The sequence below is a fragment of the Carcharhinus amblyrhynchos genome, chromosome 15, assembly GCF_965287045.1.
Source record: "Carcharhinus amblyrhynchos chromosome 15, sCarAmb.v2.hapA, whole genome shotgun sequence".
Taxonomy (NCBI): Eukaryota; Metazoa; Chordata; class Chondrichthyes; order Carcharhiniformes; family Carcharhinidae; genus Carcharhinus; species Carcharhinus amblyrhynchos.
The window spans coordinates 13,498,188-13,514,172 of NC_137338.1; the positions used below are offsets into that span (position 1 = coordinate 13,498,188).

General features: G+C 45.2%; 1 protein-coding gene across 1 annotated transcript; it reads left to right on the forward strand.

Annotated features, from left to right (window-relative positions):
• The first annotated feature begins 1,166 nt into the window (after positions 1-1,166).
• On the forward strand, positions 1,167-14,388 carry ndufb4 (NADH:ubiquinone oxidoreductase subunit B4). Its single transcript, XM_080203421.1, has 3 exons — positions 1,167-1,401; positions 3,487-3,636; positions 14,230-14,388. Exons 1-3 carry the CDS (start codon positions 1,225-1,227, stop codon positions 14,287-14,289), a joined length of 387 nt encoding a protein of 128 aa, XP_080059547.1. The 5' UTR covers positions 1,167-1,224; the 3' UTR covers positions 14,290-14,388.
• Positions 14,389-15,985: the final 1,597 nt, after the last annotated feature.

Below are 15,985 nucleotides of genomic sequence, written 5' to 3' on the forward strand. Positions count from 1 at the left end.
AAAAAGAACCATTTATTCCTACTCTTTGTTTCCTGTCTGCAAACCAGTTTTCTATCTCAATACACTACCCCTAACCCCATGCACTTTAATTTTACACATTAGTCTTTTATGTGGGGCCGTATCAACAGCCTTCTGAAAGTCCAAATTAATCGCACCCACTGCTTACCCCTCATCAACTCGACTAGTTACATCCTGGATGATGCTGGGACCAAGTGAGAATGATGTGGAGATGCCGGCGTTGGACTGGGGTAAACAAGTAAGAAGTCTCACAACACCAGGTTAAAGTCCAACAGGTTTATTTGGTAGCAAAAGCCACTAGCTTTCAGAGCGCTTGCTGCCCCTTCATCAAGCGCTCCAAAAGCTAGTGGCTTTTGCTACCAAATAAACCTGTTGGACTTTTACCTGGTGTTGTAAGACTTCTTACCAAGTGGGAAGGCAGAGGTGGACAGTTTGAAGCTAAAGTTGCAGGGTTTGTAGGAGATCTGATGATGACAGAGTTGATGTCTCTATGAGGTCTATAATTAGGCACAAATTGAGCATGGTAACGCAGTGGTTCCATTACTCTGATGGGTTTGGGAATATCCAGCCACAATTTCTCACATCATTATGGACATCTTTATTCTCCATAACACAACATGTGTGGAGTTTGGACATTCTCCTCGTTTATGAGTGGCTTTCCTCAGGTGCTCCAGTTCCCTCCCACAGTCCAACGATGTGCAGGTTAGGTTAATTGGCCATGCTAAAATTGCCCTTAGTGTCCTGAGATGCGTAGGTTAGAGGGATTAGTGGTTATAATAGGTAGTGATATGAGGGTAGGGCCTGGGTGGGATTGTGGTCAGGGCAGACTCGATGGGCCGAATGGCCTCTTTCTGCACTGTAGGGATCCTATGATTCTAACATTGCAAAACAAAGACATGCAAATCGGGCAAACAACAGCAAAGAAATATTTACAAATAAGATCCTGAAAGCCAGCTTCTTTGGCAGCTGCCAGAGCCATTCGAAATAACATGAAAGGGGATTCGTTTTTTTAAGCAAGGTCTTCAATAACTTTCCAGCACCTGCGCTGCTGGAGCTTTCCTGTTTCTGTGGTTTCACCTCCTGTCCTTTAGTGGGCGCTGTGGGCAGAGTGGGGGCGGGGGAGGCGGGGCAGCAGCCAGTGCGCATGCTCAGCAGCGGTGTGCTGTCAATAAAGTTGTGTTTGAAGGTGTCCCGCTGGTGGAAGCGATGGCGGATTATCAGGAGGCGCCGCTCGCCACCCGGCCTCAGACCCTCAATCCCCGCGAGTACTTGGAGCTGAGCCCGGAGGAGCGCCGGGCCCAGGAGGAGAGGCTCGCCCTCCGGGCCCGCCTCAAGCTGCAGTATCTGAAGCAGCTCAATAACCCGAGGCGGACCGAGCTGATAGTGAGTGATGGGGGGAGGGGGGGAAAGAGAAGGTGAACGGGTGGGGGTGAGGCGGGGGGGGCAGTTAGGGGAAGAGTTGGCCGCGGGCCGGGGGGGGGGCAGATGGGCGATTAATGCGGGGAGGGGAGGGGCCACTGATAGAATCCCTACAGTGCAGGAGGAAGCCATTCGGCCCATGGAGTCTGCACTGACCACAATCCCACCCAGGCCCTAGCCCCATAACTTTACCTGCCAATCCCTCTAACCTAGGTATCTCAGGACACTAAGGGACAATTTCAGCGTGGCCAATCAATCTAACACACACACACATTTCTGACTTTGGGAGGAAACTGGAGGACACTCGGGTGGAGACGAAGAGAATGTGCAAGCTCCACATGGACAGAGTGGCCCAAGCTGGAATTGAACCTGGGTCCCTGGACCTGTGAAGCAACAGTGCTAATCACTGTGCCACCCATAATCCCATGGGGTGGCACTTCTGGACCTGAAGAAGGAGCAGTGCTCCAAAAGCTTGTGCTGGCAAATAAACCTGTTGGACTTTAACCTGGTGTTGTGAGGGCTTACTGTGCCTCAGCGTGCCAGGGATCTGGATTCAATTCCTGGCATGGGTCACTGTCTGGGTGGAGTCTGTGTGTTCTCTTTGTGTTTGTGTGTATTTCCTCTGGGTGCTCCAGTTTCCTCCCACCATCCAAAGATGGGCAGGTTAGGTTGAGTGGCCATGCTAACTTGCCCCTGGTGTCATGGGATTAGCAGGATAAGTATATGGGGTTACAGGAATAGGGCTGTGTGGGATTGTGGTTGGTGCAGACTTGATGGGATGAATGGCCTCCTGCACTGGTGTGATTCTATGATTCTAACCCCACATAGTTACCCTGCTAATCCCTTAACAATAAGGGGCAATTTAGCATAGCCAATGCACCTAACATGTCTTTCAGACTGTGGGAGGAAACCCATGCAGACATGAGGGGAATGTGCAAACTCCACACAGTGACCCAAGCTGGGAATCGAATCTGGGTCCTTGGTGCTGTGAGGCAGCTGTACTAGCCATTGTGATGCCCCAAAGGTAGAGGGGAGGTGTGAGGATGTGGTGGGGGGGCATTGAGGAGAATGAAGATGGGACATGTTTAGGGAAGTGAGGATGGGAGAAAGATATGTGAAGACAGGGTTGTGAAAGGAGGTGAATAACCAGGAGAGTGAGCAGAGGATGGGTTGTGGGGTGAAGGAAGGTGAGCAGTTTTTGAGATTTCTATTCATTTGATTCGGCACTCTTTCAACTTTGATTTTAATTGTTTCACCGTTGGTGGCTGTGATTTCATGCACTCACTCCGTCTTGGCTACCATGTCTTCAGAAGGCGTTGGGGTCTGTGAACTTCCAGTGAATAGCTTGGTGACTAGGTATATTGCCATAGTTTCTATTAACCAAAGTCCTGAGCTATGAGTTCTCTTCCTTAAGCTCCTAAGGCACTGATTTTTAAGATGCATCAGAAGTATTACTGCAAGGAGGAGATGTTGGCATAGTGGGGATGTTTGCGGGTGATTAAACATGCTCAGTACCGTTTGCAACTACTTGGCCTATATGCAGCAAGATGTGGTCAAAATTCAGTCTTGGGCTGATAATTGGCAAGTAATATTTATGCCACACAAGTGTCAAGCAATGACCATCTCTAAGAAGAGTAAATCTTACTGTTTCCTCTTAACGTTCTGTGACATGGCCAATACTGAATTCCCCATTATCAACCTGCTAGGGGTTGAACTAAGATCAACAATATAAATACTATGATCACAAGAGCAGACCATGTGTTTCACCTCCTGACTCCCCAAAACTTGTCCACCATCTACAAGACTTTAGTCAGGAGTGTAATAGAATACTGTCCGCTTGCCTGGATGTGTGCAGCTCATCTTTGAGCATCAAGCATCATTAAATTTCCAATGTGATGAATGGTCTTCAGTGTTTAATAGGAAATTTTATTTAAAGCTTGTGTATTCTGTTCCAATTGCTCAAAATTTGTCATAATCTATTTCATTTTGACGTGTTGTAAGTTTGGTTCTCCCCAATATAATTTGCTGCAATTTTCTTGCAATTTACAGGAAGACCCAGCCCTCACCCGGTGGGTACATGCTCGCAGTCTGAACCACATCTATCCTAATTTTCGTCCAAGCCCCAAGACATCACTGCTGGGATTTGTGTGTGGTGTAGTGCCTCTATTTGCCTGGTACTACATCTTCAAAACTGATCGGGTAAGAATAGTGAGAACAAATAACTGAAGCAGAATTAGAAAATAATTAGAAGAAATTTGAAGTGAGGAATGTGGGTCTAGTCCAGGCTGGATTTCTGTATGGCCAAACTTATCACCAACTTCTGCCTGCCAGTGTTATACTATGGAGACCTGGCCCAGTATGGAGTTGAGGAGGAACTTCTTCACTCAAACGGTGGTGAATCTCTGGAATTCTCTGCCCATTGAGGTGGTGGAGGCTGCCTCGCTAAATATTTTTAAGACGCGGGTTGATGGGTTTTTGATAAGCGAGGGGATTAAGGGTTATGGGGAGAGGGCGGGAATGTGGAACTGAGCCACGACAGATCAGCCATGATCTTACTGAACGGTGGGGCAGGCTCGAAGGGCGAGATGGCCTACTCCTGCTCCTATTTCTTATGTTCCTATATGTATATGTGGTGGACTACAGGCAGTCCTTTATAGGTAGCTTAGCTTCCTGAGAATATTCAGTGCTGCAGCAACTGCTGAAAGGGTAATGACAGTAATTTTATGTATGTAACACAGAACCTCTACAGTGCAGAAAGAGGTGTTCAGCCCATTAAGTCTGCACCAACTCTCCAACAAAGCATCTTACCCAGGCTCACCAGCAAACCCCCCCACCACCAAATCCCATTCACTTAACCCCATGTATTCATCCCACTAATCCCCTTCAGTATAGCCAATCCACCTAACCTGCATATCTTTGGACTGTGGGAAGAAATCCAAGCAGATGTGGGGAGAATGTGCAAACTCCATAGAAATGATCACCCAAGGCTCGAACCTGGGTCGCTGACAATGAGGGACCAGTGCTAACTGCTGTAAGAGTGTGGTTCTGTGAGGGTCTTTACCCAATGATCTGATATAAGATGGGAGAATGGTTGTGTGGAAAATATCAAAATGATCTCCAAATAGGAACCTTTGGCATTGTGAAAGCTACATATATCTCGGGAAGTGACTGAATCAGTCTTGTGATGGTTACACTTGTTTGGTAGTGAACTTGAACTGTAGTCAGCTGTAGGTTTCCCTGCCCTCCGATTTCTGTAAGTCACATCCAAAGCAGTTTTGAGGGGAGGTGACGAAGTCGTTGTACCTGTCTGTAAAGGTAGCTGCCATCAGATGGGAGCCAGGAGTTTTCTACAGTGCTTGGCATCTTTGGTAGATTTTTGATAGCTTTTCCGAGCTTCAAAGCAAAGGCGAGCAGGAGGCTTGCAAGAGATGCCATAGGTTTCCCAATCCCAGTCTGATAAAACAGTCTGATAAACAGTTGAAAGCAAGGAATAAGATGACTGAGCAGTTGATTATTTTCCATTAGAATCAGAATTTTTGTATATGGAGAGTGAATGTGAAATGATTGGCAATTCTGTAATTAAGAATTAATATATACTTTCTTGTTCTATCTTAGATGCCTTTTAACTGAATAATGCATTTTCTTTAATGATGAGGAGGGGCTGTGATCTTGGGGGGGGGGGGGGGGAAAGAAGGAGGGGCTGTGAATTGGGGTGGGGGGGGAGCAGGGGTGGTGGTGGTGGCAGGGAGGAGGTTGTTGAGAGGTGGTGGAATGGAGGGCAATTTAGCTAATTTTAGTAAAAGCAGTGCAGAAGATTCAGCAAAATCTAAAATCAGTAGGAGAGCAAGATTCAGACCAAGGCAAAGAATTAAAATAACAGATCCAGGCAAAGAATTAGTAAAAATAAATTTTATTTATTAGTCACAAGTAAGGCTTACATTAATGCTGCAATGAAGCTAGTGAAACTTCCCTAGTCACCACACTGCTGTGCCTGTTCGGGTCAATGCACCTAACCTGCACATCTTTAAGACCGTGGGGGGAAACAGGAGTGCCTGGAGGAAACCCATGCAGACACGGGGAGAATGTGCAAACTCCACACAGTGGCCCAAACTGGGAATCAAACCTGGATCCCTGGCGCTGTGAAGCTAACCACTGCTAATGTGCCACCCATAGGATAACACATATCCAGGCAAAGCATTAGGATAGCAAACCTCCAGGCAGCAAGTAGTTATAGAATGTCTGTAATGACTGTTTAAAAATAGTGAATGGAAACATTAATAAAAACAAATTAAATTGCCTGTTTAGCAGTGTCCACTGCAAAACCAGGAAACCAAAGGCAGTAATTCATGACAAGGAACAAGTTATAGTGGAGCAAGTTATAGCGGAGGTTATAGTGGATGCCTTGGTGGTTATTTTCCAGACGTCGCTGGATTCTGGGGAAGTGCCGGAAGATTGGAAAACGGCTAATGTTACGCCGTTGTTTAAGAAGGGTGCCAGGCAAAAGGCGGGGAATTATAGGCCGGTTAGTTTAACGTCTGTGGTAGGTAAAATGTTAGAATCCATCATTAAGGAGGAAATTGCGAGGCATCTTGAAGGGAATTGCTTGATAGGGCAGACGCAACACGGTTTCATGAAAGGGAAGTCGTGTCTGACAAATTTACTGGAGTTCTGAGGATGTGTCTAGGGCGGTGGATAGAGGAGAGCCGGTGGATGTGGTCTTTCTGGATTTTCAGAAGGCGTTTGATAAGGTACCTCACAAGAGGTTACTGCAGAAGGTCAGAGGACATGGAGTTGGGGGTAGGGTGTTAGCGTGGATAGAGGATTGGTTGTCAAATAGGAGGCAGAGAGTGGGGGTCAATGGGTGCTATTCGGATTGGCGGTTGGTGACTAGTGGGGTGCCCCAGGGGTCGGTGCTGGGGCCTCAGCTATTTACCATTTATATAGATGATCTGGAGGAGGGAACCGAGTGTAGGGTGTCGAAATTTGCTGATGACACCAAGATTGGGGGAAAGGCAAATTGTGCGGAGGGTGTGGAGAGTCTGCAGAAGGATCTGGATAGGCTGGGCGAATAGAACATTACAGCGCAGAACAGGCCCTTCGGCCCACGATGTTGTGCCGACCAGTTTAAAAAAAAACAACAATGACCCACTAGCCTAAACCAATCCCTTTTCGTCCATAAACCTGTCCACGGATCTCTTAAACGCCCCCAAACTAGGCGCATTTACAACCGCAGCAGGCAGGGCATTCCAATCCCTCACCACCCTCTGGGTAAAGAACCTACCCCTGACATCTGTCCTATAACTACCCCCCCTTAGTTTAAAGCCATGCCCCCTCGTGCTAGATTTTTCCATCAGAGGAAAAAGGCTATCACTATCCACCCTATCTAAACCTCTAATCATCTTATATGTTTCAATAAGATCCCCTCTTAGCCGCCTTCTTTCCAGCGAAAACAACCCCAAATCCCTCAGCCTCTCCTCATAGGATCTCCCCTCCATACCAGGCAACATCCTGGTAAACCTCCTCTGCACCCTCTCCAAAGCCTCCACATCCTTCCTGTAATGTGGGGACCAGAACTGCACACAATACTCCAAGTGCGGCCGCACCAGAGTTGTGTACAGTTGCAACATAACGCTACGACTCCTAAATTCAATCCCCCTACCAATAAACGCCAAGACACTGTATGCCTTCTTAACAACCTTATCTACTTGATTCCCAACTTTCAGGGATCTATGTACACATACACCTAGATCCCTCTGCTCCTCCACACTATTCAAAGTCTTCCCGTTAGCCCTATACTCAACACATCTGTTATTCCTACCAAAGTGAACTACCTCACATTTCTCTGCATTAAACTCCATCCGCCACCTCTCGGCCCAGCTCTGCAACCTGTCTAAGTCTTCCTGCAAACTATGACACCCTTCCTCACTATCTACCACGCCTCCGACTTTGGTGTCATCAGCAAATTTACTGATCCACCCAACTATACCCTCATCCAGATCATTAATAAAAATCACAAACAGCAGTGGCCCCAACACAGATCCCTGAGGCACACCACTTGTAACCGAACTCCATGATGAATATTTACTGTCAACCACTACCCTCTGTCTCCTATCCGCTAGCCAATTCCTAATCCAGTTCCCTAGATCACCCCCAATCCCATACATCTGCATTTTGTGCAGAAGCCTACCATGGTGAACCTTATCAAATGCCTTACTAAAATCCATATACACCACGTCCACTGCCTTACCCCCATCCACCTCTTTGGTCACTTTCTCAAAAAACTCAATAAGGTTAGTAAGGCACGACCTACCCACCACAAATCCATGCTGACTATCTCCAATCAACTCATTACTCTCCAAATAACTATAAATCCTATCCCGAATAATTTTTTCCAAAACCTTGCCCACAACAGAAGTGAGACTCACCGGTCTATAATTCCCGGGGAAGTGTCTGTTCCCCTTCTTAAACAATGGGACAACATTCGCTAACCTCCAATCATCTGGTACTATACCAGAGGCCAACGACGACCTGAAGACCAGAGCCAGAGGCTCTGCAATCACTTCTCTTGCCTCCCAGAGAATCCTGGGGTAAATCCCATCCGGACCAGGGGACTTATCTATTTTCAGACCCTCCAGAATATCCAGCACATCCTCCTTATCAACTGTAACACTGTCAATTCTACTCCCCTGCAACCCAGTGTCCTCCTCAGCTATATCCATGTCCCCCTGCGTGAACACCGAAGAGAAATATTGGTTCAATGCTTCACCAATCTCCTCCGGTTCCACACATAACTTCCCTCTGCCGTCTATAACTGGCCCTAACCTTGCCCTAACCAACCTTCTGTTCTTGACATACCTATAGAACGCCTTAGGATTCTCCTTAACCCTATCAGCCAAAGTCTTCTCATGTCCTCTTTTAGCCCTTCTTAGCTCGCTCTTCAACTCCCTCCTAGCCAATCTAAAGCTCTCTAGTGCACTATCCGAGTGCTCACGTCTCATCCGAACATAAGCCTCCTTTTTCTTTTTAACCAACGAATCAACTTTTTTGGTGCACCACGGTTCCCTAGCCTTACCAATTCCACCTTGCCTGACAGGGACATACCTATCACAGACTCGCAGTAGCTGCTCCTTGAAAAAACTCCACATTTCGGACGTTCCCAATCCCTGTAATCTCCTAGTCCAACCTATGATTCCTAATTCTCTCCTAATAGCCTCATAATTACCCTTCCCCCAGCTAAAACCACTGGCCCGAGGTTCATGCCTATCCCTTTCCATCACTAAGGTGAACGTAACCGAATTGTGGTCACTATCACCAAAATGCACACCAACTTCCAAATCCAACACCTGATCTGGCTCATTTCCCAGCACCAAATCCAATATAGCCTCACCTCTAGTTGGCCTATCTACAAACTGAGTCAAAAAACCTTCCTGCACGCTTTGCACAAAAACTGACCCCTCTAACGAGCTAGAGCTATAACAATTCCAATCAATATTAGTAAAGTTAAAATCCCCCATAACAATTACCCTATTACTTTCACTCCTAACAAGGATCGTCTCCGCAATCCTTTCCTCAACCTCTCTAGAACTTTTAGGAGGTCTATAAAAGACTCCCAACAGGGTGACCTCTCCTCTCCTATTTCTAATCTCCGCCCATACTACCTCAACAGACAAGTCCTCATCAAACCTCCTCTCTGACACTGTGATACAATCCCTGACCAATAATGCTACCCCTCCCCCCCTTCTACCTCCTTCTCTACTTCGACTAAAACATTTAAACCCTGGGACCTGCAGCATCCATTCCTGCCCCTGCTCTATCCATGTCTCTGAAATGGCCACAACATCGAAGTCCCAGGTACTGATCCACGCTGCAAGTTCACCCACTTTATTGCGAATACTCCTCGCATTGAAGTATACACATTTCAAACCCTGCTCCACCCCACCCGTGCAATGCCATGCATTGCAGTCCCCATCCATGCACCCCTCACTTTCAACCCCTCTACTCAGGATCCCTCCCCCCCTCCGAATCAGTTTAAACTTCCCTGCATAGCCCTAGCAAACTTACCCCCCAGCATATTGGTCCCCTTCTGATTCAGGTGTAGACCATCACTCTTATAGAGGTCCCACCTTCCCCAGAACGAGCCCCAATTGCTTAAGTACCTGAACCCCTCCCTCCTGCACCATCCTCTCAGCCACAAGTTCAAACTTTCCCTTTCTCTATTCCTCTCTAAACTATCCCGTGGCACAGGCAAGAGTCCGGAGATAACCACTCTATCAGTCTTGGCCTTTAGTTTCCACCCCAACTCCATAAATCTCTGCTTAATATCCCCTTCCCTTAACCTCCCTATGTCATGTGTCCCCACATGAACAATAACTTGGGGTTGATCTCCCTCTCCTCTAAGAGTCCTGAATACCTTTTCAGATACATCCCGGACCCCAGCCCCTGGTAGGCAACGCACCAGCCCTGAGTCCCTACCTTTACTTCCGACCCTCCTATCTGTCCCCTTAACCATGGAGTCCCCAATCACGAGGCCCAATCGTTTACAGCCCCTAACCACCTGAGCTTTTACAATAGGCTCACCCCCAGTGACCTGCTCCCTTTGACTATCCCCAGTTGTTTCCTCCTCAACTGTAGCCTCCAGGACCGAAAACCTATTTTGGAGGGGAACCGCCCCAGGGGATTGTCCCCTCGATTGCTTCTTTCCCCTCTTCCTGGCAGTGACCCAAGACTCATTTTTAGGAGTGACTATTTCCTTAACTCCTATCGATTTCCACCTCTGCCTCCCGAATTATGCGGAGTTCCTCTAACTCCACCTCCAGCTCCTTTACACGCTCCTCCAGAAGCTGCAATCTAACACACTTCCTACAAGTAAACTCCCCTGAAACACTACTAGATTCCCTCACCACATACATCCCACAGGAGATGCAGCTTACTGCCTGAACTGCCATCCCTGAAGCAATTACCAGCAGAAAAATAAATTAAAAAACAAACAACAAACTTCCCCCACTCTTATAATTAGGTTAGAGGAGGTGGGAGGGTGGGATTCTCTACCAGTGTAGAGGATCGGGTATCCTCTCTACACTAATTTATAGGGTTAGGGGCCCAAGAAAAAAAAACTACAAATACTGGCCAGCGTCCTAGTGACGACTTCCGGTTTCTAACTAATTTTAAAAAAAACCGCCGAAACTCGCGACTTTAAAACTATAAATAAAACGTTAAACAATAAAAACAGAAAAATGTACCTGTTTGCTGCTTCCTCTCACGCCCAAAAATCGCTGCCTCTCGATACTGCTCCTCAGGAACAATGAGCCAGGAATGGGCCAGGAAATGGCAAATGGAATTTAATGTTGGCAAGTGTGAGGTGGTCCACTTTGGTAGGAAGAATGGTAGGAAGGACTATTACTTACGTGGCGAAAAACTGCAGCAGGCGACGGTGCAGAGGGACCTCGGGGTCCTTGTGCATGAGTCGCAAAAACCCAGCCTGCAGGTGCAGCAGGTGGTCAGGAAGGCGAATGGGATGCTGGCCTTCATAGCGAGGGGGATTGAATATAAAAGTAGGGAGGTCTTGCTGCAGCTGTATAGGGCATTGGTGAGGCCGCAGCTGGAGTACTGTGTGCAGTTTTGGGCGCCGCACCTGCGCAAGGATATTTTGGCCTTGGAGGGAGTGCAGAGGAGGTTTACTAGGCTGATACCGGAGTTGAGGGGGTTGAGCTATGAGGAGAGGCTGAATAAACTAGGCTTGTACTCGTTAGAGTTTAGAAGAATGAGGGGAGATCTCATTGAGACGTATAAGATGATGAATGGGATGGATAGGATAGAGGTGGAGAGACTCTTCCCGCTCAAAAAAGACAGTAGGACTAGGGGGCACAGCCTCAAGATAAAGGGGGGGCGGTTTAGAACGGAGTTGAGGAGGAACTTCTTCACTCAAAGGGTGGTGAATATCTGGAATTCTCTGCCCGTTGAAGTGGTGGAGGCTGCCTCGCTAAATATTTTTAAGAAGCGGGTTGATGGGTTTTTGATAAGCGAGGGGATTAAGGGTTATGGGGAGAGGGCGGGAAAGTGGAACTGAGCCACGACAGATCAGCCATGATCTTATTGAATGGCGGGGCAGGCTCGAAGGGCCAGATGGCCTACTCCTGCTCCTATTTCTTATGTTCTTATGTTCTTAAGTTACAATAGGGATAACTGAGACAGCTTAATAAAGAGCTGGACTTGAGGTTATATAGTTACAGGATATAATCTAAAAAGAATAGAGAAGGAAAAGGAGTTATGAGACAGCTGCACAAATTAGAGCCAATAATTGCAATAGGAAAGAGGAACATAATGTTGAAATACAAGCAGAATTCATACAGATTTAATTAAAGGATGAGATGGATCATCCAAATGGTGGTTCTCTATGCAGTGCGGTAACCTGCACTGGAAAGTGGGGATTAAAATAAGTAATTGCTTTTTCATCTTTTTTGGCAAAAGATTTAAAATGGTGATTATCAAAATCCAGAAGGAAAAATATTCCAGTAAAAAGGCAGAACAAACCAGCCAATAATGAACACCATGAATAAAGAAGGAAATATAGAAAATTTTAAACTATGGCATACACTTAAATGCAAGTCCATAGACTGAAGTTATTGAATTTTCTTGAATTCTTTGTAAAAATAACAAAATAAACAAGGGTAATACAGTGACTTTGTAACAACAACATTGACTTGTGTAACATCTTCACAAGGGCATTATAACACTGAGCCACATAAGGAAATAGGTAATTAAATAAAAGCTTGATTAAGCAAGTAGGTTTGAAAGAATCCTTTAGAGGAGGAAAGAGGGATGGGGAGAGTAAGAAGGCTATTTCAGAATTTAACATAATGTGACCACTAATGGTGGAGCAATTTAAAATCAGGGTGTTAAACCAGAATAAGAGGAACATGGATATCTTGATGGGATGTGAGCTGTAGGAGTGGGGCCATAGTGGGAATTGAAAATAGAGGTGAGACTTTTAAAATGAGGATTTTTTGATGGGGAACAAATGTAGGTCCGTAAGCACTGGGGTGATGCATGATTAGGATTTGGTTAAGACATTGACATCAGAGTTTTGGATGACCTCCACTTTGCAAAGGTGAGAATGTAGGAAATGTTCATTAGAATAGTCAAGTCCAAAGGTGACAAAGGCACAAATGAGGATTGGAGTAGCAGATTAGTGGAGGCAGGGTAAAATCAGGCAATGTTAGAGGTGGGAACAAATCTTGGCTTGAATATGAGGTCAGAATTGAGGTGGCAGTGATCTGGAACTGTGTCACAGAGTACACATGAAAACTGATGATTTTTAAGATGATATCACCAAGGGGCAGCATGTAGACCAGTGGTGTACCACCTGCAGCCCCACCTGATGAAGGAGCAGCACTCTGAAAGCTCATGTTACCAAATAAACCTGTTGGATTTTAACCTGGTGTTTGAGATTGTATGCAACATTGTGCGAGCATGCACTCCCCTGCATCCAATCGCAGTGTAAATATTTTTTTTTACTACTTAAAGTTGGTAGATCTCAATATATAAATGTTTAAATGTTTTCTATAATTTATGAAATATTCAGCAGGTGTCTTCAATCTTATTCCAGGTTATAGTTAGTGAACATGCCCAATTTCAATTTGCAGCCCATTAAGATGGAGGGGCACCACCTGTGTGACCCACTTACTTGCCTAGGGTTGTCTATCACTGAGTTAAATGATAAACAGGAGCAGGCAGGCCAGGGTTAGATTCTTGGGTAACAGTGGGGATAACAATGAAAGCAGGCAGAGAAGGCTAGCACGGTGGTACAATGGTTAGCACTGCAGCCTCACAGCACCAGGGACCTGGGTTCAGTTCCTGGCTTCGGTGACTATGTAGAGTTTGCATGTTCTGTGTCTGCATAGGTTTCCTCTGGGTGCTCTGGTTTCATCCCACAGTCCAAATATGCTAAGTTGTAATTGAGCCATGCTAAATTCTCCCTCAGTGTACCCAAACAGGTGTCGGAGTATGGCAGCTGGGAGATTTTCACAGTAACTTCATTGCAGTGTTAGTGTAAGCCTACTTCTGACATTAATAAATAAACTTAAAACATTGTAAATGATTCTGTGGCTATGATTAGATAAGAATAGAATTAGCCCTGTTCAACCATACATCATAAGACAATCCTTTTATCCCAGGAATGAACTGAGTGAACTTTCTTTGAATTGCCTCCAAAACTAGTATATCCTCCTTAATTAAGGATAACAGAACTACCACAGAGATTTGTGCACCTCTTAAATTCCCTGTACGTTGGTAGCAAATCTTTCCCTTAATATTTAATCCCCCTTTCAGTAAAGACTAACATTCCATTTGCCTTCCTAATTGCTGTATTTGTTTTCTAATGACCCATTTATCTGGACCCTCTGTTTCCTGTTAGTCAGTTTTCTATCCATACTAACATTAACCCCAACTCTCATCTTGTGTAGGAACCTTTTTATATGGCACATTATCAAATGTTTTTTGGCAACCCAAATACACTGCATTTACTGGTTCTCCTTTATCCATACTGCATGTTACGTTCTTGCAAACAGTTCTTGGTACCCTCCCATCAATGTAAGATGATGGACGTAACATCCTGAAAGAACTCTAATAAATAGAAAGTATGTTATAAGGATATGATAAAGTGCTTGGATGGGCCAAATTGTCTGTTGGTACATCTGATGCAACTCTAAATTGTCAGTAGTAATTTTGTGATGCAGTTGATATTTTTGCGTATTTGAAATCTTATTTAACTTCTGCTTTCTATTTTCTTTGAAGGACCGTAAAGAAAAGCTCATCAAGGAGGGAATGGAGCGACCATTTAGTCTATCGACATGAGTGGTTGAACCACAGTGACAGACATGCCTAGTAATTGTACAGTATATTATGAATAAATTTAGCCTACGCCTTTATGCTTTAAATAAAAGATTTAATTTATCCTAGTTTCCTTGATCTTTCTTTGAAAGTCCTGGGTGAAAGCCATGAAGAATTGAGAACAAGGATGACCATTTTAATATTGGTTCACAGTTAAGCAAAGCCTCTATGTAATCCAGTGTACACAGGTGATAAGTTAACAGGACTTGGTGTGAGTAAGCACAAAGGCAGCAGAGTTTTGCATGACATCAAGTTTATGGAGATTAGAATGTGAGAGTGCAACAGCACTTTGGAATAATGAAATGTAGAGGTAACAAAGACATTGAGGGTTTCACCAGCAGATGAGTCAGGCAAGATGGAAAATGGATGAACTTAATGATGTGCAGGTATGTGGTTGGAAGCTCATCAAGGTCAAAAATGGCATCAAAGTTGCAAACAGTCTGGTTCAGCCTCCCTTTCCAGGGAAAGGGATGGACCCTGTGGGTAGGGGAAGCATTTTGTTGTGGGAACTGAAGATAATGATCGGTTTCCCAATATTAAGAGGAAACATTTGCTCATTATTTTGTCAGACAACAATCTGACCATTGAGATAACAGGGATCAAGAGAGGTATTGATGAGGAGGGCCATGTGGTAAGTGTATACATGAAAACCTGTGCTGTTTTTGGATAATATCACCAAAGGACAACGGGTAGATGAGAAAAGGGAGAGAGCCAAGGATAGATCCTTGAGGGCATTGTAAGGAAAGGTGGGGGATTGGGAAGAGAAATTGTTGGCGATTTTCTGAAAGCTATTGGAAAGTAACAGAACTGGACAATGCAGCCCACTTAGTTGGACAACAGTGGAGAGGCATCAGAAAGATGTGACCAGCTGGGTTAAAGGTTGTAAGCAGTTTGAGAAAGGTGAGGGCTAGTTTGCCCTTTCTACAGTTACGGGATGTTGTTCGTGACAAAGCATAGGGTTTGGGTGCAATTTTTGTCGGTGTCGACTCGAGTTGAATAGCCTCCTTCTGCAGTGTAGAGATTCTGTGAATCAGCAAGTGGTGTTTTGGTACTGTAGCTGGACAGAAATCCCAATGGGAGGGATTCTAACATGGATTTCCAGGTAAGCTGGGCTTGGATTTGGGAGGTGACAGCATATTAAGGACTTTGGAAAGGAAGGTAAAATATGGAGTAGTAGTTTGCAAAGATGAAACAGCAAAGAGGTTTTTTGATAGAGGTATGAAGGCAGTGAATTGAAGAGTGGGACAGTACCTAAAGACAGATCAGCTAACATGGGAACCAGGAAAGGAACTTGGGTGATTGAATATGGTTTTCCCCAACTATATTGCCAAAGTGCTTCTGAGAGCCTTGTGTAATTTAGCTCTGGCCACATTCTTCTTGCATTGCAACAAAAAGTTAATGGTCAATATTGTTTCTGATTCCCACAGTTTTGATTTTTTTTGCTGTACCTAGCTTATTTTGGCATAATTGAAGGTTGCTCTGCTTTTCATATAGATCTGCAGATCTTGCATAGTCAGTTATAAAAATGGGTCAAAATTTGCTGGAGTGGGACTTCTTGTGGTAAGAGTTTTCATAGAATCACAGAATCCCTATTGTGTAGAAGGAGGCCATTCAGCCCTTCCAGTCTGCACAATCCCACCCAAACCATATTCCTGTAACC

Excerpts from the sequence above, each read along its gene's own strand:
- ndufb4 (XM_080203421.1), top strand. The coding sequence starts at position 1,225 with ATGGCGGATTATCAGGAGGCGCCGCTCGCCACCCGGCCTCAGACCCTC. Across the intron at positions 1,402-3,486 it reads CGAGGCGGACCGAGCTGATA|GAAGACCCAGCCCTCACCCG; the intron begins GTGAGTGATGGG and ends TGCAATTTACAG. Across the intron at positions 3,637-14,229 it reads ACATCTTCAAAACTGATCGG|GACCGTAAAGAAAAGCTCAT; the intron begins GTAAGAATAGTG and ends TTTTCTTTGAAG.